This window comes from Microcaecilia unicolor, chromosome 2 (genome assembly GCF_901765095.1).
Source record: "Microcaecilia unicolor chromosome 2, aMicUni1.1, whole genome shotgun sequence".
NCBI lineage: Eukaryota > Metazoa > Chordata > Amphibia > Gymnophiona > Siphonopidae > Microcaecilia > Microcaecilia unicolor.
This window is the reverse complement of record NC_044032.1, coordinates 144,121,789-144,145,675: the sequence shown is the minus strand read 5'-3', so window position 1 is coordinate 144,145,675 and position 23,887 is coordinate 144,121,789. Positions and strand designations below refer to the sequence as shown.

At 42.7% G+C, this 23,887-nt stretch overlaps 1 protein-coding gene across 1 annotated transcript in view; it reads right to left on the bottom strand.

Annotated features, from left to right (window-relative positions):
* Positions 1–23,887, bottom strand: part of ADGRV1 (adhesion G protein-coupled receptor V1) — a 921,762-nt gene that overhangs the window by 834,249 nt on the left and 63,626 nt on the right. Inside the window, 3 exon segments of the mRNA XM_030193377.1 lie at positions 4,881–5,061; positions 6,594–6,779; positions 7,177–7,303. Coding sequence (XP_030049237.1) covers positions 4,881–5,061; positions 6,594–6,779; positions 7,177–7,303 — 494 coding nt within the window.

Here is a 23,887-nt window from a genome sequence, read left to right as displayed (position 1 = left end):
ATACTAGGACTAGAGGGCATGAGTTGAAGCTACAGTGTGGTAAATTTAAAACGAATCGGAGAAAATTTTTCTTCACCCAACGTGTAATTAGACTCTGGAATTCATTGCCGGAGAACGTGGTACGGGCGGTTAGCTTGACGGAGTTTAAAAAGGGGTTAGATAGATTCCTAAAGGACAAGTCCATAGACCGCTATTAAATGGACTGGAAAAATTCCTCATTTTTAGGTATAACTTGTCTGGAATGTTTTTACGTTTGGGGAGCGTGCCAGGTGCCCTTGACCTGGATTGGCCACTGTCGGTGACAGGATGCTGGGCTGGATGGACCTTTGGTCTTTCCCAGTGTGGCACTACTTATGTACTTATGAGTTTTATTTTTCTCTAGTGAGCCTTCTCTCTTTATAGCCCACACAAGATGCAACTCATCACAAGCAGATGGGGATGTCTTTTCAAAAGTGAAAAAAACATCAGAAACCATCTATGGTACTTAGGACTTCCAAAATGTGCAATTATATATGTGTGTGTGCCTGCCTGAATTTAGAACTTGGGTCGTGTACAAAAAAATAAGATTTAAAATAACTGAGGTAAGTACCCAGCTTAGCCAACTGCTCAAAGGTTTGTTTTGCTCACATTTAAAAAACAGAGCACTCTGTAAATAGAATACCAAGGACATGATTTATCATATTACTGTATATCAGTAGGCATCAATCTCCTCAATCTATAATCTTGTGTGCACATTGTTGCACTTAGCACGCAAAGAGGGGCATTTTCAAACGGGGACAACCATCTCTAAGGACGTCCCAGCGAAGGGGCGGGGAAACTCGTATTATCGAAACAAGATGGGCGTCCATCTTTCATTTCTATAATAGGGTTGGGGACGCCCAAATATCAACATTTAGGTCAACCTTAGAGATGGTCGACCTAAATGTTGAGATGGTCGTACCCAGTTTTCGGCCATAATGGAAACCGAGGACGCTCATCTCAAAAACGACCAAATCCAAGGCATTTGGTCACGGAAGGAGCCAGCATTCGTACTGCACTAGTCCCCCTCACATGTCAGGACACCAACCGGGCACCCTAGGGGGTACTGCAGTGGACTTCACAAATTGCTCCCAGGTGCACAGCTTCCTTACCTTGGGTGCTGAGCCCCTCAAACCCCCCCAAAACCCACTCCACACAACTATACACCACTAACATAGCCCTAAGGGGTGAAGGGGGGCACCTCCATGTGGGTACAGTGGGTTTCTGGTAGGTTTTGAAGGGCTCACATTTACCACCACAAGTGTAACAGGTAGGGGGGATGGGCCTGGGTCCACCCGCCTGAAGTGCACTGCACTCACTAAAAACTGTTCCAGGGACCTGCATACTGCTGTGATGGAGCTGGGTATGACATTTGAGGCTGGCATAGAGACTGTCAAAAAATGTTTTAAATTTTTTTTTTTGGGTGGGAGGGGGTTGGTGACCACTGTGTGAGTAATCCCCGATTCCCTCCAGTGTTCATCTGGTCAGTTCGGGCACCTTTTCGAGGCTTGGTCATGAAAAAAAATGGACCAAGTAAAGTTGGCCAAATGTTTGTCAGGTATGACCTTCTTTTTTCCATTATCGGCTGAGGATGCCCATCTCTTAATCACGTCCCAGTCCCGCCTTTGGTACGGTGCTGACACGCCCCCATGAACTTTGGTCGTCCCCGTGACAGAAAGCAGTTGAGGGCGCCCAAAATCAGCTTTCCATTATGCTGATTTGGGCGACCCTAAGAGAAGGACGCCCATCTCCCGATTTGTGTTGGAAGATGGGCTCCCTTCTCTTTGGAAAATTTCCCTGAAAATTACTCATGCAGAATACTGCCAGTTATGCACATAACTTAATTGCCTAATTATATGTAATATAATAGCTATCCCAGTATGTTTATGATATTGTATTGTGAAATTGGTTTCTTACAACAAATGCATTATTCATAGTTATGTATCCTATACTGTTTATTGTAAGGCATACTGAACTCAAACTTGTTTGGGATAATTTGGGATATGAATGTCACAAATAAATAAATATGTAAATTGATGCTAACAACCAATATTGGAGTTAATTGACACTGATTGCCCTAATTTGCAGTTACATGTGTAACTACACTAAAGCACTATTCTTTAATGTTAATGTCAGTTCTATAGCATGTAATTGTGAGAGGGGCATGGACGTGGGAGGGGCATGGGCAGGATAGGAGTGCCAAGCAGTTACATCAAATGCCAGGACTGCATCTGCTGGGAAGGTTGGGGGGAGGGGCAATAATGACAGCTGATGCAGAGACATTTATGGTTCATGCTGCTCACTATACAATAGCTACAATGTGGAAGTCCCCTCCCTTTGTCTATGCATCACTGCAGACTTGTGCATGAGATTGCTATCATAGAAAAATTGATATTAATGATGAGAACTGATAATATAACATGTGGAGAGATATGGAAGAGATACTGGGAATAGGTGTGTTGAGCAATTGATTGTGTGAGATTGCAACATATCTTAGTAATGGATGACACAGAGGGGCATAATCGAACGGAAACGCCTATCTCCATGGGCGTTTATCTCCGAAAACGGGTCCATGAAGGGGCGGGCCGAACCGTATTTTCGAAAAAATGGACGTTTTTGAGCTGGGCATTTGTTTTTTTACAGATAATGGAAACTAAAAATGCCCAGCTCAAAAACGTCCTAATCCGAGCCATTTGGTCGTGGGAGGGGCAACGATTTGTAGTACACTCGCCCCCATGACATGCCAGGACACCAACTGGGCACCCTAGAAGTCAGTGCGGTGGACTTCAGACAACGCTCCCACATGCATAGCTCCCTTACCACGGGTGCTGAGCCCCCAACCCCCCTCCCCCAAAACCCACTACCCACAAATGTACAACACTACCATAGCTCTTAGGGGTGAAGGGGGCACCTACATGTGGGTACAGTGGGTTTTGGAGGCCTCCCATTTACCAGCACAAGTGTTACAGGTAGGGGGGGATGGGCCTGGGTCCACCTGGCTGAAGTGCACTGCGGTACCCACTAAAAGTGCTCCAGGTACCTGCATACATGCAGGCCTCTAGGACTTGTTGCTGCTGTATAACATTGGCACACCAGTTGACACCTGAAGACTAATCTCTCCGAAAACGTCCTTTATTGGAATAACCGCCTTTACTCACAGTTAACTGCAGATCAGAGGTTGTTCCCCACTGGCAACGAGTCTCCCTGGTACTGAGATTAGCAGTAGGTCAGAGCTGGCAGAATGGTGTACAATGCCCTCTTTCAGCCACATTCAAGGGAAGAACTAAGTTCTGTAATGTGGCTAACACAGGAAAGGGAACTAAAACTGGCTTACAAAAATGGCCATTACCGCATGGACTACAACAGGAAACACAACAGGGCACACTCTGACCCAGTAGGCAGGGGAGAAAGCACCATGGGAGAAGAGTCTACCAACTACCAACATCGTGAGACTGTAACACAAGCTAATGAGATCACGGAGCCCAATACCCTACACCCACCACAATGCAATGCTGATGTGACCCTGTAGTGCACCCGAGAGCCACATCTGACCCAGGGAAAGGCTGTGAGAGGATCGAACACATTCTGCTGTCACGGAGGTGGGTACGGCATTTGAGGCTGGCATAGAGGCTGGAAAAAAAGTTTTTAAAGTGGGTTTTTTTTGGTGGGAGGGGGTTAGTGACCACTGGGGGAGTCCGGGGAGGTCATCCCCGGTTCCCTCCAGTGGTCATCTGGTCAGTTGGGGCACTTTTTTGGGACCTGTTCGTGAAAAAAAAGGGTCCAAAAAAAGTGACCCCAAATCGCGGTAAAAACTCCTTTTTTTCGATCAGCTAAAGACGCCCATCTCTCCTCGGCCGATAACCACGCCCCAGTTCCGCCTTCACCACGCCTCCGACACCCCCGTCAACTTTACCCGTTTCCGCGACGGATTGCAGTTGGAAATGCCCAAAATCGGCTTTCGATTATACCGATTTGGGCGCCCACGGGAGAAAGACGCCCATCTCCCAATTTGGGTCCCAATATAGGCGTTTTTCTGTTTCAAAAATAAGCTGGACAGTCACAGAGTACTATGGAGATATTCTTAAACCCTCATATTCTATCTCTGTTTGATTGATGATAACATTATCTTGTCTTGTCAATACTTGTCTGATCAACCCTAGCATTTTCAAGGCAGAAAATAAACTAATCACTTACTTTTTGTTTGAGACAACGGACAAGATAAGCAGTTATTTCTTAAGCACAACAACATTTTCACATACATTTATTAACTTTGGGGTCCTTTTACTAAGGTGCGCTGAAAAATGGCCTATGGTAGTGTAGACGTATGTTTTGGGTGCGCACAGAATTATTTTTCAGCACACCTACAAAAAAATGTCTTTTTAAAATTTTTGCCGAAAATGGACTTGCGGCAAAATGAAAATTGCCATGTGTCCATTTTGGGTCTGAAACCTTACCACCAGCCATTGACCTAGTGGTAAAGTCTCACATGCTAAACGGACGGTAATGACCTACACACACCAAATGCCACTTCGATATGCACAGCAGAAAATAAAAATTATTTTTCAGCAATGTGTATCAGACACGTGCCAAAAATAAAATTACTGCAAGAGCCACGCGGTAGCTGTGCGATAACTCCATTTTGGCGCATGTTGGGCGCACGTAGATGCTTATGTGGCTCAGTAAAAGGGCCCCTTTATTACTATGTAGTAAGCATGTGATGTTCTAAAAGTATAGAAGAAACAGAAATAGAGAAAATATTAATAGATTTGCACCACGGGAGTTAATAAGAGAGAATACATATTGTTTTCACTTTATTTCATATCTCTAAGGATGCCAGGAGAACATTATGACTAGAAAATTACCAGCATAAAAGTCTTCTCCTTTTGTTTCATTTATGGTCACCATCAGTCCATCAGTAATAAACTCGATTATTCCATGTGGATCATCATTCTTCAGAATGGTTATATTGACTCTTATGGCAGCTCCCAGAGTGCTTGGCGACTCACTGTGGCTGCTGAGGACTACTGAATAGGTTTCATCTAACTAGAACATGCAAATAATTATTAAAAATATAGTCGGCATTTCATGAGGCACACCTAATACAGCTTAAAATGTCATATTGTGGGATGCGTTCAGGCATCCTGCATTAACTACGAAATCAGTGTGTGCTAACAGTGCACTAAAATATATATATATTTTTTAAGGGGGTGTAGAGTTGGCACTCCTGCATTAATCAGTTAGCACAGCTACATTACTGTGTACTACCTGATTAGTGCAGGAATACCGCATGAGCCCTTTCTGCCTACAAAATGGGTGGCAGTCAGTGCTCATGCGCTAAAATTCTTTAATGACCATGTGCTAATGGTACATCTTATAAGCGGCAACTGATAGCTTCTTTATGCTAAAGAGATGTCATAAGGACAGGCATTTTCGATATGATATCTAAGTAGGACTTTGAATTTTATGTGCTAAATGTCCCAAATCCAAATAGAAAAGATGACCATTTTCAAAACCACAAAATGTCTTATCTTTTTTTGTTTTTGAAAATACCATTCGTAACAAGGTTTTGTGCCATTCTCAAAAAGAAAATGTACAAGTGAAAAATGTAGAAAATCAAGCCACTGAGATGGAGGGATCAACACTTTTAGTAGACTGGTCCCCCAGACATCCAAGTAGAGCAATGGGGCACCCTAGGAGACACTGTTGTAGACTTCATATAAATGCTCCCGAGTACATATCTCACCATTTCTCCATTATCTTGTCTGCTGAGCTCTCCAAAACTCACCTTAAACCTACTACCCCAAACTGTACACCACTACAGTAGCTCTTATGGGTGAAGGGGACACCTATATGTGGGTATAGTGGGTTTCTGGTGAGTTTTGGAGGACTCACAGTTTCCACCACAAGTGTAACAGGTAGGGGGAGATATGGACCTGTCTACAGTGTGCTGCACCCATCTCTATACCACTTCACAGATCTGCATGCTGCTCTAACGGACCCGAGTATAACATCTGAGGCTGTCATAGATGCTGATGAGTACCATTATAATTCACATTTTTGGGGGTGGGAGGGGGTCAGTGACCACCTTCCAGTGGTCATCTGGTCATTTAGGGCACCTTTTTGTGTCTTATTCGTTAGAAAAACAGGTCTAGACCAAAATGTTGAGGTTTTTGTCCTAGACAAATTGGTTTTGTTCCATTATGGCTGTAAAAGATCTAATCCCGCCTTTCTCATGCCCCCCCCCCCCCCCCCCCCAACACACTCCCTTGTGATTTGGATACACTGCAGATGAAATGCATAGATTGATATCTGCAAAACAGGTTTTGAAAATACCGATTTGAACGTTTTGAGAAGAAATCATCCAAATGGTTCTTTATGACACTTTTTGGATGTTTTTCTCTTTCGAAAATGAGCCTCAAGGTATTGCCATAGTTTTTCCTTTATAATGTGAAAACTGCTTCATGGGTTCTTAATGATCACTTCGTGGTTTGTGTTCTTTGGGACATATCAGAGTGCACATGATTTTTCAGATATGGAAAGTACAAGTCATAAGGCATGAGCAAAGTGAAGAGTACCTCTGGTATGCCATCCATCCTTGTTAGCAGTGTTATAACAATCTCATTTTCACCAGGCTTAAACTCCAAGATGCCGAGCTTTCCATAGAATTCATCATTGTTCTTTGGCTCTACAGTGTAGCGCAGAAACTGTTTGACAAGTGTACCTTTGGACCGCCTGATTCTCAGTTGAACAGACTCCCCTTCCTAAAAAGAGAAAAACAATATTCAGTACCAAAACTAATACAACTCTTACATATCGTTATATACCCAAATATGAGTCAAATGTGGTTTATATAAAAAAAAGTTAAATACAATTAAATTATAATACTACAAAGTTCAAATATATCAGCATTAATGCAAATATAAAAAAATAAAAATATATCCTAAAGCTACTCACAAAGATTATCATTTAGCAAATAGAAACATCTTAAGCTTTTTACAAAACGCTAAATAATTCAACTCTGTTCTAATGCATGGAGAGAACGAGTTCCATTTAGAAACCGCAGGAAAAGAAAATAATGTATTAGCATTATCATTTGAAGAAAAGAACACCATTTATTCTATCAAGATAAGAAAGTGTCCTGTATTTTCTGGCACTTACTCTTATACTATAGGGTCCCCTGGTAGCAGAGGAGAACTCAAACACTCCACCAGGATCATCATTTTCCAAAATGATTATCTCACGACTCGTAAATCCAGATTTAAGGATCTGATTTGCCACACTGATCCTGAAAAAGGCAAAAGGGGGAAACTTTCCAATTAGTGGACTACTAGTTAGATATCTTAGGGTCCTTTTACTAAGTTGCGCTGTAAGTGTGCTAACATTTTTAGCACACGCTAAAAATTAATGCACACTAATGCTAGAGACACTCATATATTCCTATGGGTGTCTCTAACTTTAGTGAGCGCTAATTTTAGCACACACTAAAAACACTAGTGCACTTTAGTAAACAGGGCCCTTAGAGTACAAACACATATAATCAAAACGAGGCTAAAAAGAGTCAAAGATAAAATCAGAAAACTAGAAATCAATCTAAGACTTGACAATTTTAATTTAAAAAGCACCCCCCCAAAAACACACACACACCAGAAAAGCAAGAATTAATCACAGAGAAGTGTGTTCATAAAAGTTAATCACAATTTCAAGTAAACATCAATAGCATCATCAAAAACCAACAGAGCGCAGAAAACCATATGTGATGATTTGGTTAGCTTCAGGAGTACCTCCTCCTTTGAAGTATGGGGATCTGAGCTCTCTTTCCTCCTTCTGGATGCCAGTAAGGAGCAAAGAGGGTGGGTGAGTGCTGTGGCAGGCTGAGGTGGCAGTTTATCCAGCCCTACCCCTTCTCTATACAGTGTTTTTATTATTTTAATTATTTCACTAATAACTACAACAATACAGAAACAGCCAAGCAAAATACCTGTATGGTAAGTAACATGGTGAGATCAATAATTATGCAAATACATTAGAATTTAGGCAAAGATTACACTATTTATGAAGTCCTTAGAATTGGGGAAAAGGAGACTAACAGAAAATTGATGGAAATAAGACTTCACAACACCTCAAATTTCAAGGAAAGAGGAAAGCTGAGTGCCAAACTTAACCCAGAGATATGAAGTGAACCTAAACTAACCCACCAAAAACCCTGGCAAAGCTGCCTCCTCTGGGGTATTGACCGATTTGGGGCTAAAATGGTAGTAATTTCTACAGGTTAGAAAAAGATATATTTCATTGATTTATACTTCACTATAAGGGGCCCTTTTACCAAGCTGCAGTAAGCAGAAATGCGTGCTTACCGCAGCTTAATATGGTGTACCATGGGGTGCACAGAGGTGTTCCACAGTAAGGGCTCTGTTTACTAAGGTGTGCTAGTGTTTTTAACGCATGCTAAAAATTAGTGCACGCTGTGTAGATGCCCATAGTAATATTATGGGTATCTACAAGGTTAGCGTGCGCTAATGCTTAGCGTGCACTACAAATGCTAGCACGCCTCTAGTGCAGCTTAGTAAATAGGGCCCTTAGTTGCAAATATGCGTACATTACCTACATGCTGGGGGGGGGGGGGTGTCTTGAGACTAGAGAGTTGCACGGGGACAGAAATCTTACCCATCCCCGCCCATCCCTGCTGGAATCTTACCCGTCCCCACCCATCCCCACTGGAATCTTACCCATCCCCACCCATCCCCGCAAAAATTTAAACCATCCCAACCCGTCCCCACCCGTCCCCGCAAGAATTTAACCCATCCCCACCCATCCCCGTAAGAATTTAACCCATCCCCACAAGAATTTAATAGTACATAAAAGAAAGTTCCAGTCAGCTCCCTCAGTCTCTCTCTGGATTTGAGCCACAGCACTGTAGGCAAGGAAGGAACGGAAGTTGGAACTTGGAACACTCTGGTGCGCACATGTAAGATTTGTCTCTGATTCACTGGCAGTGTGTGCTGAGAGGTCGCCACATGCATGCGCCAGTAGGTCAGGTGACATCTGATTCTCGTGCCTGTGTCAGAGCTGAGGTCTGCGCATCAGCCTGGGAGCAAAGAGGATTAATAGTAACATAGTAAGTGACAGCAAATAGACCTGAAGGGTCCATCCACTCTGCCCAATAGTCACACTCATGATCAATTCATCATTAAATCAACGAGTGTGATATTATATTGGATTATGGTCTTTCTTTCGTGTTTCTGGAACAAAGACCACAGAAGTCTATCTGGCCCCATCCTTATGTTCCAACTGCTGGAGTTGCCATCGAAGCCCACTCCAGCCTATTCATGTTCTCATTTGTGGGACACAGACCATAAAAGTCTGTCCAGCACTGTCCTCATGTTCCAGCCACTGAAGTTGCTGTCTAAGCCCTTTCCAGCCCATCCTATACCAGATTGCCATGTATGAGACACAGACCATACAAGTCTGCCAGGTATCAGCTCTAGTTCATCACAGCCAGAGTCGCCATCTAAGTGTCACTTGACATATCCACACACATGCAGCCATTTAAGGTTAGCACGCCTTTTTGAATTCCGTCATCATTTGTGACTCTACCACCTCCTTAATGCAAGACTTTCCACATTTATGCTGTTAAAGCAAGGAAGAAGAGGAGGAGGAGGAGGAGACAGCACTCAAATAAATTGGTATTCGGTAGATGAGAGGCTGGTGCAGGTGCAGCTTACACTTCCACGGGAAGCCCACAGAACTGGTTCCATCCCCGTGGGAACCCCGCAGGAACTGCCTCCGTCCCCGCGGGAACCCCGCAGAACTGCTTCCATCCCCGCGGGAACCCCGCAGGAACTGCCTCCATCCCTGCGGGAATCCCGCGGGTTCCGCGGGATTCCCGCGGGGACGGAAGCCGTGCAGCTCTCTACTTGAGACAGAGTGTGCATTTCTGTGCTAATCAGTTAGCACAGCTACATCACTATGTCCTAACTGATTAGTGCAGGATTAGCACATGAGCCCTCACCACCTACAAAATAGGTGGCGGTACGGACTTATGCAATAATTTTTGCTAATGATCGCAAGCTAATGGCAACATTAGCGCATGGCCATTAAACCAGAAAATGGAAAATGACCCATTTTCTAGCCATGGCAAGAAGTGGCTACCAAGTGGGAAAGACCTGCGTAAGGGTGCTCTAAGGCCACTTTTTACCACAGCTTTGTAAAAGGGCCCCTATATGTTTACAAGGAAACTTCAAAAAGAGCTCTCAGTTGCAACACACCAGTTCACATTAACAAAAAATATCTCCTACATTTATGGGTTTTCTTAGTAGAGAACAAAAACACAAGGAGCCTTCAGAACTAGGAGGCGTCAACTCAAATTTTATTGGACAGACCCGACACGGTCCGTGTTTCAACAAATCAGCCTGCATCAGGGGTCTTGCAACAGTTCACAATATCCAAGAAATGCAAACAAATACTGCTCAATCTGAAGACGCTGAAAGACGCCAAGATTACCGTGAGTACAGCTAGTTTCTGAATATATGACAAAACCACATTAACAAACAGTCGAACCGGCTCTCTGCTTTATTGCTGAGAGAAATTACTAGTGTACCTACAGACTTCAGATCTACTTTAAAGTTGCATGTTGTCTTGGAAACATTATCTATCCTTGCACAACGAACATCACAAACTCCTGAAGCAGACGTTTTCACACCGAAACACAGCAGCTGTGTTAAGTTTTTAGAGTTGTTCTAATAACAATCATCTTCAGAACTTACATCTCCCTTGGTTTTTTGGAAGAGCCTATCTACCCTACTTTTAGGACTTTCTCCAGTTTTTAAGATAGCAGATAATGGCAGATAAAGACCTGTATGGTCCATCCAGTCTGCCCAACAAGATGAACTCATAGTATAAGGTATAATGCAATACTACATATGCATACTTGATCTTGATTTGTCCTTGTCATTTTCAGGGTACAGACTGTAGAAGTCTGCCAAGCACTGGCCTTATTATCCAGCTACTGAAGTTGAATCTGTCCAGGCACGATCAAGGCACAGATGTAGAAGGCTGCCCAGCACTGGCTTTGTTTCCCAATTACTGGTGTTGCCATCTAATCACCACTAAGCTTTTCCATACCTTGTATACAGGATACCTTTGTGTTTATCCCACACATTTTTGAATTCCATTACCATTTTCATCTTCACCACCATCTGTGGGAGGGCATTCCATATATCTACCACCGTCTATGAAAAAATACTTCCTCATATTATTCCTGAGTCAACCCCCCCTGCAATCTCAGTTCATGTCCTCTAGTTCTATCACCTTCCTGTCTCCGGAAAAGGTTGGTTTGTAGATTAAAACCTTTCAAATATTTGAATGTCTGTATCATATCACCACTGTCCCTCCTTTCCTCCAGGGTATACATGTTGAGGTCCTCAGGTCTCTCCTCATATATCTTGTGACGCAAGCCCTATACCATTTTTGTCACTTTTCTCTGAACCGCTTCAAGTCTTTTTACACCCTTAGCAAGATACATCCTTCAAGACTGAATACAGTTCTCTAAGTGGGGCCTCATCAATGACTTGTACAGTGGCATCACCACCTTCTTTCTTCTGCAGGTTATACCCCTCTCTATGCAGGATAGAAGCCTTCTGGCCATGGCCACCACCTTGTTGCATTGTTTCATCACCTTGAAATCCTCAGATACCATCACCCCAAGGTCCCTCTGCTGAGCTGTGCTTATCAATCTCTCTCCTCCTATCTGGTACATCTCCTTTGGATTTCTGTACCCCAAGTGCAACACTCTGCACTTCTTAGCATTAAATTTTACCTTTTAATAATATTCATAAATTCATACCAATACGTAACTTCACACACTTAGCACTTCATACCATATCAAACACTTTGTGTTTTGATTATTTTCTAAAATAATTTTTTTAAGTTTTTGTTAGCGCTCAGTGTACATTGTACTGCCTAACCACCATTTGTGATGGCTCTGGCTTAATGCACAGCAATACTAGAACATCATAGCACTGAACCCTGCCTGATCCTTCCACATGCACACCCTGGTGCTATTTCATTTGTTATCAATTTCTAGTTGGCTTCAATTCTTAAGCTCTATAACGAGAGATTTTACTTATCTTTTCGGATATGGCATATATCAAATTTCAACGCAGAGGTCAGTTTGCTCTCATGTAGGTAAAGAACCAGCCAGTACTCTTAACAAATGCCTTGCACAAAACCCCCACATAGCATGGCCTGTGGTAATATAAGACCTTGACTTCCTTCCACCCCTTTGGCCCATGACAGTATCGCACACGGACCCCACCCCCACTCTTTCCTTTGACCTTTGTTAAATTATTCATTTAGACCAACCATCAGGTACCATTCATAAGGGGAACTGCACGAAGCAGACCGCTACAACAAGACCCCCAAAATCCCATCCCTAGCAAAAAATTCTCATAAATGAGTTGATCCCTACTATATTCACTAAATATCTACTACTACTACTATTTAGCATTTCTATAGCGCTACAAGGCGTACGCAGTGCTGCACAAACATAGAAGAAAGACAGTCCCTGCTCAAAGAGCTTACAATCTAATAGACAAAAAATACTACTTTCAAAACCCTTTTTTGGGAGTGCAGGTCTTTACAAAAAATTCTTCCCACCAAAACCTCAACATTCTCTTCCTAAAGCACCATTTCTCCTTATTAGTACATGAATAAATTCATGCACCAATCGACCATCTGTCTCTCTCTTCAGCTGAAGCTCCAGGACTACTCCTTCACCCCCACTCCCACCATAATGTCAGGAGTATGGGGAAGGGTCAGCTCATTCATGGCATCTTACAGGATAATTCCATAGATGCCTTCTATATAGTTTGCATAAGTCAAATAGTTCTTGCTGTATTGTAAGACATTTATGGTTAATTTATGTTTTCCTAAGTTTACGTAGTTTATTTGTGCAGCTAACGTTGCTGTATGTAACTTTAGTGCTGATAAATGATAAGAAAAAATATCTATTACAATACTGAATGGCCATCATATGTCAGCACTGGTCCAATCTGTAAGTTATCATGATAACTGTATGCAATTCTTCAAAACAGCACACTTTGAAAGTAGAAAACAGCACACAAGGGCATGCACTGGCAAGAAGAGACATTCTGCAGGAAATATAAAAGAAAGCAGTGCCTGGTATTAGCCAGTCACTTTCAAAACAATATACAGATTCATCAAATATAAAAGACTCAGTTTGCTGCACTTACCCATAGTATATTATAAACCTCTCTGTCTCTACCCTGTCAACAGAGAGAGAGGGAGGGAATGAACCTGCTGTTTGAAAGGATCTCAACAGTGCAAATCTTCAAAAACAGGAGAAATATAAAAGGAAGCCCTTTCTTCTCGCCTAATATTTGCTTTATGTGATCTCTATTTGCTGTATATTGTGCCATTGAGAAATGTTAGTAAGAGGTTTCCCAGTTCCCACTTAAAAGAGCTGACCCCCATGACCAATCAGCATGTCAAATCCCATTCAAAAGAAGCCTCCTCCATGAACAAGACCACTGCTAGGCTCTATGCCCGCTCACAAACTGCAATAGCTGAACACACTTTATTCAACTCCATTTGTAACTGGAAAATCTGTATTCAACTCTGTGCATTTTCAAAATCTATTGTTCCATGAACAGCATCATGTAGGCAGATAAATATAGCATTTTACATCTATCCAAAGGGGGAAAAAAACATGTTACAGTTTATGTTAAATGAAAAAATCAAAGTGAGTTACAAACCTGAACAACAGTGGTGAGAAACATAAGGATATATTACCAAAAAAAAAAAAACAAGACTTAAAAAGAAAAAAATCAGGTAGGAGGCAACATAAGGCAAATCAAATCGGCTATGTGACCTCCTATAGTGCTAAGCTATTCCAGATCTGCAGCACTTCATATATATTAATTATTTGCCTCCTATGCTGGATTGAATCCTTTAAATTATTGAATGTATTTAATTTTTAACTTCAATTGCTTTTATATAAATTTGCAATAAAACCAAGAAACAGCTAACACCACAGTGGCACAGCGCTGAAGACAAAGCAGAGCTCCTGACGCCTACTATACAGAGAGCATGGCGTTTCGGTTCTAAAGAACCTGCTTCTGGGGTCATTTTGAACAGGTTCCAGAGCAAATTTGCAAACCACAACACTCAGGCAGCAACCAGAAAAAAGATGTGATACCAATGGAAGATTCTCAATTTTGCTTCGCATGCATAGCAAATTCTCAGTTCATGTTGGGTGAAAATCTGTTTACAATTTTTCCAAATGTATTTATTTAGATTTTGCTTACACCTTTTTCAGTAGTAGCTCAAGATGAGTTACATTCAGGTACACTGGATGGATATTTCTCTGTCCCAGAAGGGCTCACAATCTAAGTTTGTACCTGAGGCAATGCAGGGTTAAGTGACTTGCCCAAGATCACAAGGAGCAGCAGTGGGATTTAAACTGGCCACCTCTGGATTGCAAGACTAGTGCTCTAACCACTAGGGCACTCCTCCACTCCCTCCTGAAAATAATCACGAAACAGCAACCTTAGAAGTTAGTGTAATATGTGTGTGCATATGTAAGTTTCACTGCACAAAAAGAAAACCCAACATTTGTTTAATTGATATGTTGACTGCAAGTTACTAGTAGGTTTGGGATGCACACAGGCCAAAATGTTCCATTCAGATTTTTGGACTTTTTTTTTATGTCACACATTTGTTTGCATAAAAGAGCACCTATTGACTTAACACACATTAACTTGTAGGTTAACGTACATTACATTTATTTAACACACTAAGGGCCCTGTTTACTAAGCAGTGGTAAGGGCGCACTAACTTTTTTAGCACATGCCAAACTTGAGCATACGCTAAACGTTAAAGACACCCATATATTCCTATGGATTTCTCTAGCATTTAGTCCGCGCTAAAAACACTAGTACAGCTTAGTAAACAGGGCCCCAAATTTCTAATGCAGGCTAATGATCAAATTTATGCTAACAAAAATGTATTTCCCTAATAACAGTCTATAAGAATACAGTTATAGGCAGCCATGGTTTTATTCTATAAAGAATGAGGGCCTTGTCACAAGCTGCTTTGCTACAACTATTGTATCACAGACATTAACAATAAATTCTGATCACATCACACTTATTAAATCCACCTCAAGTCCAGAGGTACAGAAATTTTAAAAGTGAACATAAAGCTAATAGCTGGATCCAGGACTTAAGGTCACAGGGTTTCAGAAAGAGCCCTTGTACTTTGCCCCTAGTTGAAGACTGTCATTGCAATGACCAGATTTGAAGGCACATTTTGCACAGGTGCTCAATGTGGGACATACACGTTTCTTTAGGGGCCCTTTTACAAAGGTGCGTATGGGCCTACGCATGTGCAGTGTGCGTCAAATCAGCATTATCGCCCAGCTAGAACATGCGCCTGGTGGTAATTCCGAGTTTGGCATATGCCGAAAACAAGTGGTAGAAAATAATTTGCTATTTTCGGTAATCGGCAGTTGGCGCACGCTGGACAGTTACCACATGAGCCCTTACCACTAAGTCAATGGGTGGCATTAAGGGCTCAGGCCGTAAATAAACACACATTGGTCTTCATTTTGCCAAACGTCCATTTCCTGGCCCCCCCAAAAACAACCCTTTTTCCAGATGCGCTAGAGAAATGGTACAGCGCTCGTACAATACACGCGCCCACACTAATGTAGGACACTTTTTGGCATGCCTTTGTAAAAGGGCCCCTCAGTGTTTTACAAAAGGCTTTGCTCAGTGCAGAGATTTTTAGGGATATGCAACCAAAAATATTTTTGTTTTGCATCACTACCATGTGATTTACAGAAATGTTAATTTTCTTTGGAGTATTTCAAGCAATGTCTTTAAGACTGTGCACTCTTTCAGAAGAATGTGCAGTTTTTGGAAAGAGTGCGTACTCTTCCCAAAGATGGTGGCTCACGCATGGGTGCACTATTGGGAAAGAGCGCCCCCTCTTCTAAAAGAATGTGCACTATTGATGACAAAAAAAATCCATGAAATTATGTGTTTTATATGCACATTTTCATTTCATAATGACATCAAACAACATGGGTTATGCTGTTGACATTTCAATATCATTTCAGATAACATAGTAACATAGAGGGGAATAATCGAACGGCGCCGGCGAAATACATGGCCGGCGATGTATTTTGGTGGCGCCACAAACAGCTGGCCAGACCCGTATTTTCAAAAAAGATGGCCGGGCCATCTTTTGTTTCGATAATACGGTTCCAGCCAGCCAAATGCATTGGATTTGGCCAGGGTTTGAGATGGCCGGCTTCGTTTTTTAGCGATAATGGAAAGTTATGTCGGCCATCTCAAACCCCGGCCAAATTCAAGGCATTTGGCCATGGGAGAAGCCAGCTTTTTTAGTGCACTGGCCCCCCTGACATGCCAGGACACCAACCGGGCTCCCTAGGGGTCACTGCGGTGGACTTCAGAAAAGCTCCCACGTGCATAGCTCCCTTACTTTGGGAGCTGAGCCCCCCAACCCCCCCCCCCCCCCCAAAAAAAAAAAAAAAAACCACTACCCACAAATGTACTGCACCCACTAAAACTGCTCCAGGGACCTGCATACAGCCTCTAGGACTTATTGCTGCTGTATAACTTTGGCACACCAGTTCACACCTGAAGTCTAATCTCTCTGAAAAAGTCCTTTCTTGAAATAAGCACGTTTACTCACAGTTAACTGCAGATCAGAGGTTGTGCCCCACTGACAAAGAGTTCCCTGGTACTAAGATTAGCAGTAGGTCAGTGCTGGCACAATGGTGTACAATGCCCTCTTTCAGCACCATTCAAGGTAAGAACTACGTTCTCTGATGTGGGTAACAGAGGAAAGGGATCTAAAACTGTCTTACAAAAATGGCCACTACCGCATGGACTACAACAGGAAACAAAACGGGGCACACTCTGACCCAGTAAACAGGGGGAAAAGCAGAGCCTACCAACTACCAATACCTATACCCACCACAATGCATTGTTGATGTGACTCTGCAGTGCAAATAACAGAAAAGGTGCCACACTCACCCCAGAGCCACATCACAAGCAGGCAAAGGCTGTCGGAGGACAGAACACATTCTGCTGTCATGGAGGTGGGTACGGCATTTGAGGCTGGCATAGAGGCTGGCAAAAAATTATTTGTAACCTGTTTTTTATGCTGGGAGGGGGTTGGTGACCACTGGGGGAGTATAGGGAGGTCATCCCCGATTCCTTCCGGTGGTCATGTGGTCAGTTCGGCCACCTTTTTGCAGCTTGGACCTGAAAAAAAAGGGACCAAGTAAAAGCGGCCAAATGCTCTTCATCGCCGGGTTTTTTTTCTATTATGGGCTAAAGCCGGCCATTTCATAACCCCGCCCATGCCCACCCATGTCCCGCCTTCGCGTTGCTGCCAACACGCCCCCTTGAACTTTCCCCGGCTCTGCGACGGGAAAGCAGTGATGGTGTCAAAATAAGGGCTTTCGATTATACCGATTTGGCTGCTTTTGCAAGATCGCCGGCCATCTCCCGATTTGTTTCGGAAGATGACCGGCGATCACTTTCAAAAATGAGCTGGATAGTAACATAGTAGATGACGGCAGAAAAACACCTGCACGCTCCATCCAGTCTGCCCAACAAGATAACTCATATATGCTACGTTTTGTGTATACCTTACCTTGATTTGTATCTGTCTTTTTCAGGGCACAGACCGTATAAGTCTGCCCAGCACTAGCCCCGCCTACCAACCACCAGCCCCGCCTCTGCCATCCAACCTCCGCTAAGCTCCATTAAGCATATTGCACATTTATACAGCTTTTTATAAAATACATAAGATAAAACTGGCAAATACATGAGTGTGGGCAACGATTTTACAAAGCAGCACATATCTGTAGACAGGGCTGGCTTAAGAGATAGTGGTGCCTTGAGCCCACTTGACTTGGCAGCGCCACCCTCCCCCCCCCCCCCTGGATTTGACATTTATCCCTCCCTCCTCATATATTCTCTCTGTCCCCCTCCTGCTGCCTCACCTCTCTCACTCCTGAGCGGAGTTGCCGGCAGCAGCAGCAGTATGATAGGCTGCCTTCAGCCAGCCCTTGGGTATTCCCTCTGCCACATCCCACCCACAGGAAATTGCATTAGAAGAGGCAGGCCACAGCAGTGGGAAGACCCAGGGAAGCCTGTCATGCTATCACCGGCAACTGATGTAAACTTTACAGGACCACAGGGCAGTAAGAGAGGTGAGGGGAATAGTGCCAGACTTGCGGGGAGGGGGAAGAGAAAAGAAAAGGACAGAGACCAGACTGGGGGTTGGAGGAGAAAAGGCTTAACCTGTAGATCAAGTGAGGTCAGAGACTGGGTATTTTGGTACTCTTAATTGCTGGCACCTTGGACCTGAGTCTCATCTGGTCCAGTGGTTAAGCTGGCCCTGCCTGTAGAAAAAAAAGAAAGAAGTGGCATTCTTTGGCAACTTCTGTATATATGTGCTGGCATTTATATGTGAAAGTGGCAATTTCACTAACTGAGAGAAGAGGACATCTCTGTGGGTAAGTGACATTATTTTATTCCGAGCTTGGCAACTTAAAGATTAGGGTTTAAAAGAGGAATTGTAGGATATTGATAAATGCAGTTAGAACTTTAAAATAAAAAAAGAAGCAAGTAAACGTTATTAGCTAATCTCCATACCCTTTTCCCCATAGTTTTAAAACTTGAAGTTTCTGCCACAGCTTATTTATTTATTTGGATTTTGCTCACACCTTTTTCAGTAGTAGCTCAAAGTGAGTTACATTCAGGTACAATGGATATTTCTCTGTCCCAGGAGGGCTCACAATCTAAGCTTGTACCTCAGGCAATGGAGGGTAAGTGATTTGCCCAAGATCACAAGGAGCAGCAGTGGGATTTGAACTGGCCATATCAGGATTGCAAGACCGGTGCTGTACCCACTAGGCCACTCCTCCACTCCTGGGTTTAAAAGAGAAATTGTATGATACTGATAAATACAGTTAGAATTTAAAATAAAAAAAAGCAAGCAAACTTTATTAGCTAATCTCCATAACCTTTTCCCCATAGCTTTAAAACTTGAAGTTTCTGATAAAGGATTAACAGATAGACTCTAGAAGGCACAGAAGGGCCCAGTTCAGTCCTCCAGAGAAAATTGGAGAGTCATGGGATAGGAGGTAGTGTCCTATTGTGGAATAAAAACTGGTTAAAAGATAGAAAACAGAGAATAGGGTTAAATGGTCAGTATTCTCAATGGAGAAGGGTAGAGGGGTTCCCCAGGGGTCTGTGCTAGGACCGCTGCGTTTTAACATATTTATAAATGATCTAGAGATGGGAGTAACTAGTGAGGTAATTAAATTTGCTGATGACACAAAGAGGGGCATAATCGAAAGGGAAGTCCAAGTTTTGTAGAGGACGTCCTCGCAAAAAGTCCCGATGGAGGAGCGGGGAAACCCGTATTATCGAAACAAGATGGAGGTCCATCTTTCATTTCAATAATACGGTCAGGGACGTCCAAATCTTGAAATTTAGGTCGTCCCTAGACTTGGTCGTTTCTGATTTTCAGCGATAATGGAAACCAAGGACGTCCATCTCAGAAATGACCAAATGCAAGCCATTTGGTTGTGGAAGGAGCCAGTATTTGTAGTGCACTGGTCCCACTGGCATGCCAGGACACCAACTGGGCACCCTAAGGGGCATTGCAGTGAACTTCAGAAATTGCTCCCAGGTACATAGCTCCCTTACCTTGTGTGCTGAGCCCCCCAACCTCCCCCTAAAACCCACTACCCACAACTGTACATCACTACAATAGCCCTTACAGGTGAAGGGGGCAGCTAGATGTGGGTACAGTGGGTTTCTGGTGGGTTTTGGAGAACTCGCTGTTTTCTCCACAAATGTAACAGGTAGGGGGGTATGGGCCTGGGTCCACTTGTCTGAAGTGCACTGCACCCACTAAAACTGCTCCAGGGACCTGCATACTGCTGTCACAGACCTGAGTATGACATCTGAGACTGGCAAAAAATATTTTGAAAGATATTTTTTGAGGGTGGGAGGGGTTAGTGACCACTGGGGGAGTAAGGGGAGGTCATCCCTGATTCTCTCTGGTGGTCATCTTGCCATTTCGGGCACCTTTTTGTGCCTTGGTCATAAGAAAAGCACAACCAGCTAAAGTCATCCAAGTACTCATCAGGGACGCCCTTTTTTTCCATTATGGGTCGAGGACGACCATGTGTTAGGCACGCCCAAGTACCGCCTTCGCTACACCTCTGACACGCCCCCTTGAACTTTGGCCATCTCTGCGACGGAAAGCAGTTGGGGACATCCAAAATCGGCTTTCGATTATACCAATTTGGACAACCCCGTGAGGACTTCCATCTTCCGATTTATGTTGAAAGATGGGCATCCTTCTCTTTCGAAAATGAGCCCGACAGTCATTCAAAGTTGTTAAATAGCAAGAGGATTGTGAGAAATTACAAGAGGACCGTACGAGACTAGGAGACTGGGCATCTAAATGGCAGATGACATTTAATGTGAGCAAGTACAAAGTGATGCATGTGAGAAAGAGGAACCCGAATTAAAGCTACATAATGCAAGGTTCCACATTAGGAGTCACCAACCAAGAAAGAGATCTAGGGGTCGTCGTTGATGATATGTTGAAACCTTCTGCTCAGTGTGCTGCGGCGGCTAAGAAAGCAAATAGAATGTTAGGTATTAATAGGAAAGGAATGGAACACAAAAATGAGGACGTTATAATGCCTTTGTATCGCTCCACGGTGTGACCGCATCTTGAATATTGTGTTCAATTCTGGTCGCCGCATCTCAAAAACGATATAGTGGAATTAGAAAAGGTACAGAGAAAGGTGTGCGTTGGGCATGCGTCGATGCTTACATGGCTTAGTAAAAGGGCCCCTAAGGGCAGTAACCTCCTCAGTCATTCGTAATAAGCCCTGGCTGAAACAAACATTTTTTAATAAAATTTCATTCACTTCAGAGCTTGTGTAAAAGCCAATAAGAGAGGTTTGCTTCAATATATGTGTATTCCCATTGTAAAATGGAAAATACATGTATAAATTTACACCCCACCGAAATCATGCCCATGACACACCCCCTTTGAATCTCTGTATCCTGGAAAATCTCTAAATGTAAAAACTGACTTTCTGAAATTGCATTTATTTATTTAGGAGTCTTTTTTTTACTAAACAGCTCTAAAAAGAGGCCTGCACTATCCCCAACGTGTGTCTTTTCTGCGCACTAAGGCCACTTTTAGCGCGGTAGGGAAATGATCAATTTTTCTATTTCGACAATAATGGCCATGCGCTAATTTTCCCATTTGCGTATGGCCATTAGTGCATGAGCACTTACAAAAACCTATTTTATAAGCAGTAGGGGCTCACATGCTACTCACACGCTAATGGGTTAGCACACAGAAATGTAGCTGCGCTAACCGATTAGCGCAAAACCCTCCCCAACGCTAAAAAATAAAAACTAATTTCTTAGCACTTGGGTAGCATCTGCACATGCAGAACCTACCACAGGACACCTGAGCGCATTTTAACCTGTGTTAAGCATGCGTTACTGCTTACCACAGCTTAGTAAAAGGGCCTCTTAGTTATGTCTAAAAATCATTCAAAATGGGATATGCTACAAATAAATCAGAATACAAGCAAAGAAAAATAAACACTGAATAGATGGAGATGGAGACGGCAAACTGTTGGAGGACACGAGGCACACTGCTCAGGTGAAGAACTTCCCATTTATGGGGCTCTTTTACAAAGCCGCGTAAGCATCTATGAGTGCCCAACGCACATCAAAATGGAGTTACCACATGGCTACCGTGTGGCTCTTGTGGTAATTTCATTTTTGGCGTATGTCCAAAAAAGTATTTTTTTTATTTTCGGACATGCGCCAAGTGGTTACCGTGTGAATCTTTACCGCTAGGTCAGACCCAAAATGGATGCGCGGCAATTTTGATTTTGCCGCATGTCCATTTTCTGCAAAAAATGTTTAAAAAGACCTTTTTTTACAGGTGCGCTGAAAAATGGATCAGCGTGCACCCAAAACCCGCGCCTACACTACAGCAAGCCATTTTTCAGCACACCTTAGTAACAGGACCTCTATGTGTATAAAAGCCATTATTTATACATGGAGATGCTTTTAAAATAACTTCCTAGATATGCTGGAGGAGAATATAATATTGAGGAAGAAAACATCCCCTCTCCCCCATGCTTGCTTCCCATTTTCCTCTGTGCCCTCCCGCACTCTCTTACCTTAGACTTGGGGTCTGAAGGGGAAGAAGCACCATTCACTCTTGCCCTACCAGTGCCTTACAGTTCTTGTTTCAATTGAACAGAAAAACTCCCCTAACGGCCACTTGCAGATCTAGATTTTTCTCCAGCTCTTTCAAAAGGATAACTGAATTCCCCAGACTTTCAATAATTTGTAATACTTTAGTATTGGAATCATTCCCAGAAATGCTTTCAGTTTATGAAAATTCCATAGCCTTCACTCTAACTACATGATAACATGTGTCAGTTTTCAATTTTTCTAGACTGGAGTTATTCACATTTTTTAAGTATAGAAGTACAAGAATGCAAATAGACTTGACTGTGGTCATTTAGGGAGTCAGTGGTAATTTTTGAATCCTTTTAGATCAGGCATGCTTCATAAAAAATGATAATTGAAACAACTGGATTGAACTGAATATGTTAATCAAATGATGTACAGGTCTTGATTTACTAAGGGGTCCTTTTACTAAGGTGTGCTGAAAAATGGTTTGTGGTAGTATAGATGCGGGTTTTGGACATGTGCCAATCCATTTTTTCAGCGCGCCTGTAAAAAAAGGCCTTTTTAAATTTTTGTCAAAAATGGACATGCGGCAAAATCAAAATTTCTGTGCATCCATTTTGGGTCTGCGACCTTACTGACAGCCATTGACCTTGCAGTTAAGTCTCACGCAGTAATTGGGCAGTAATGACCTAAGCGCATCTAATGCAACTTGGCGCTCATCCGATACGCGTGTCCAAAAATAAAATTACCGCAAGAGCCATGCAGTAGTCGGGCGGTAACTCTATTTTGGCACACCCCTCAAGATATTTTATTTTTATGTTTGTGGAAAATCTTTGAAAAATGAAACCTAGAGGTCCTTTTATTAAGATGTAGTAAGAGCTAGTAAGAGCTTACCACAGATTAAAATGGCTTACTATGGGATATGCTCAGGCATCCTGCGGTAAGTTTTGTGTCTGCAAACATAAACCACACAATAAAAACTAATTTGTAATTTTTCTGGAATGGGCAGGTCTGGGGGCGCAGACTGTGTTACTGCATGCTGATTACAAATTAGGTGCCAGTAAGTGCTTATGCACTAAATTTTGTAATGACTGCATGCTATCTGCAAAATTAGCGCGTGGCCATGAATTTAAAAAAAATAGGAAAATCAGCCTTTTTTTCAGCAGCAGTAAAAATGACATTAGTAAATGGGATAGACCCATGTAAGGACATGCTAAGGCCACTTTTGACTGCGGCTTAGTAAATGGACTCCTTAGTCTTTTAATTCCTTTTGAACACCAAAGGCAGTTACCAAAGGAAGCAAGTCAATGACCTTGCCTCAGACATTACTCTTCTAGTACACAAACCTGTATTTTGTGGCTATAGGCCACAGAAGATTATAATAATCTCTTACAGCTCTAAACGTAAACATTTTCAAAAAAAATTCTTAAACCACAAGCCATCCCCAAACTTTTCAAATTACATAGTCAAGACTCTCTTGCAAGATGCATTCCTAAAACCTATCCATTTGCTCTTAGAAACAAATTAAATCTCTTCTGTCAAACATTAATACTGCA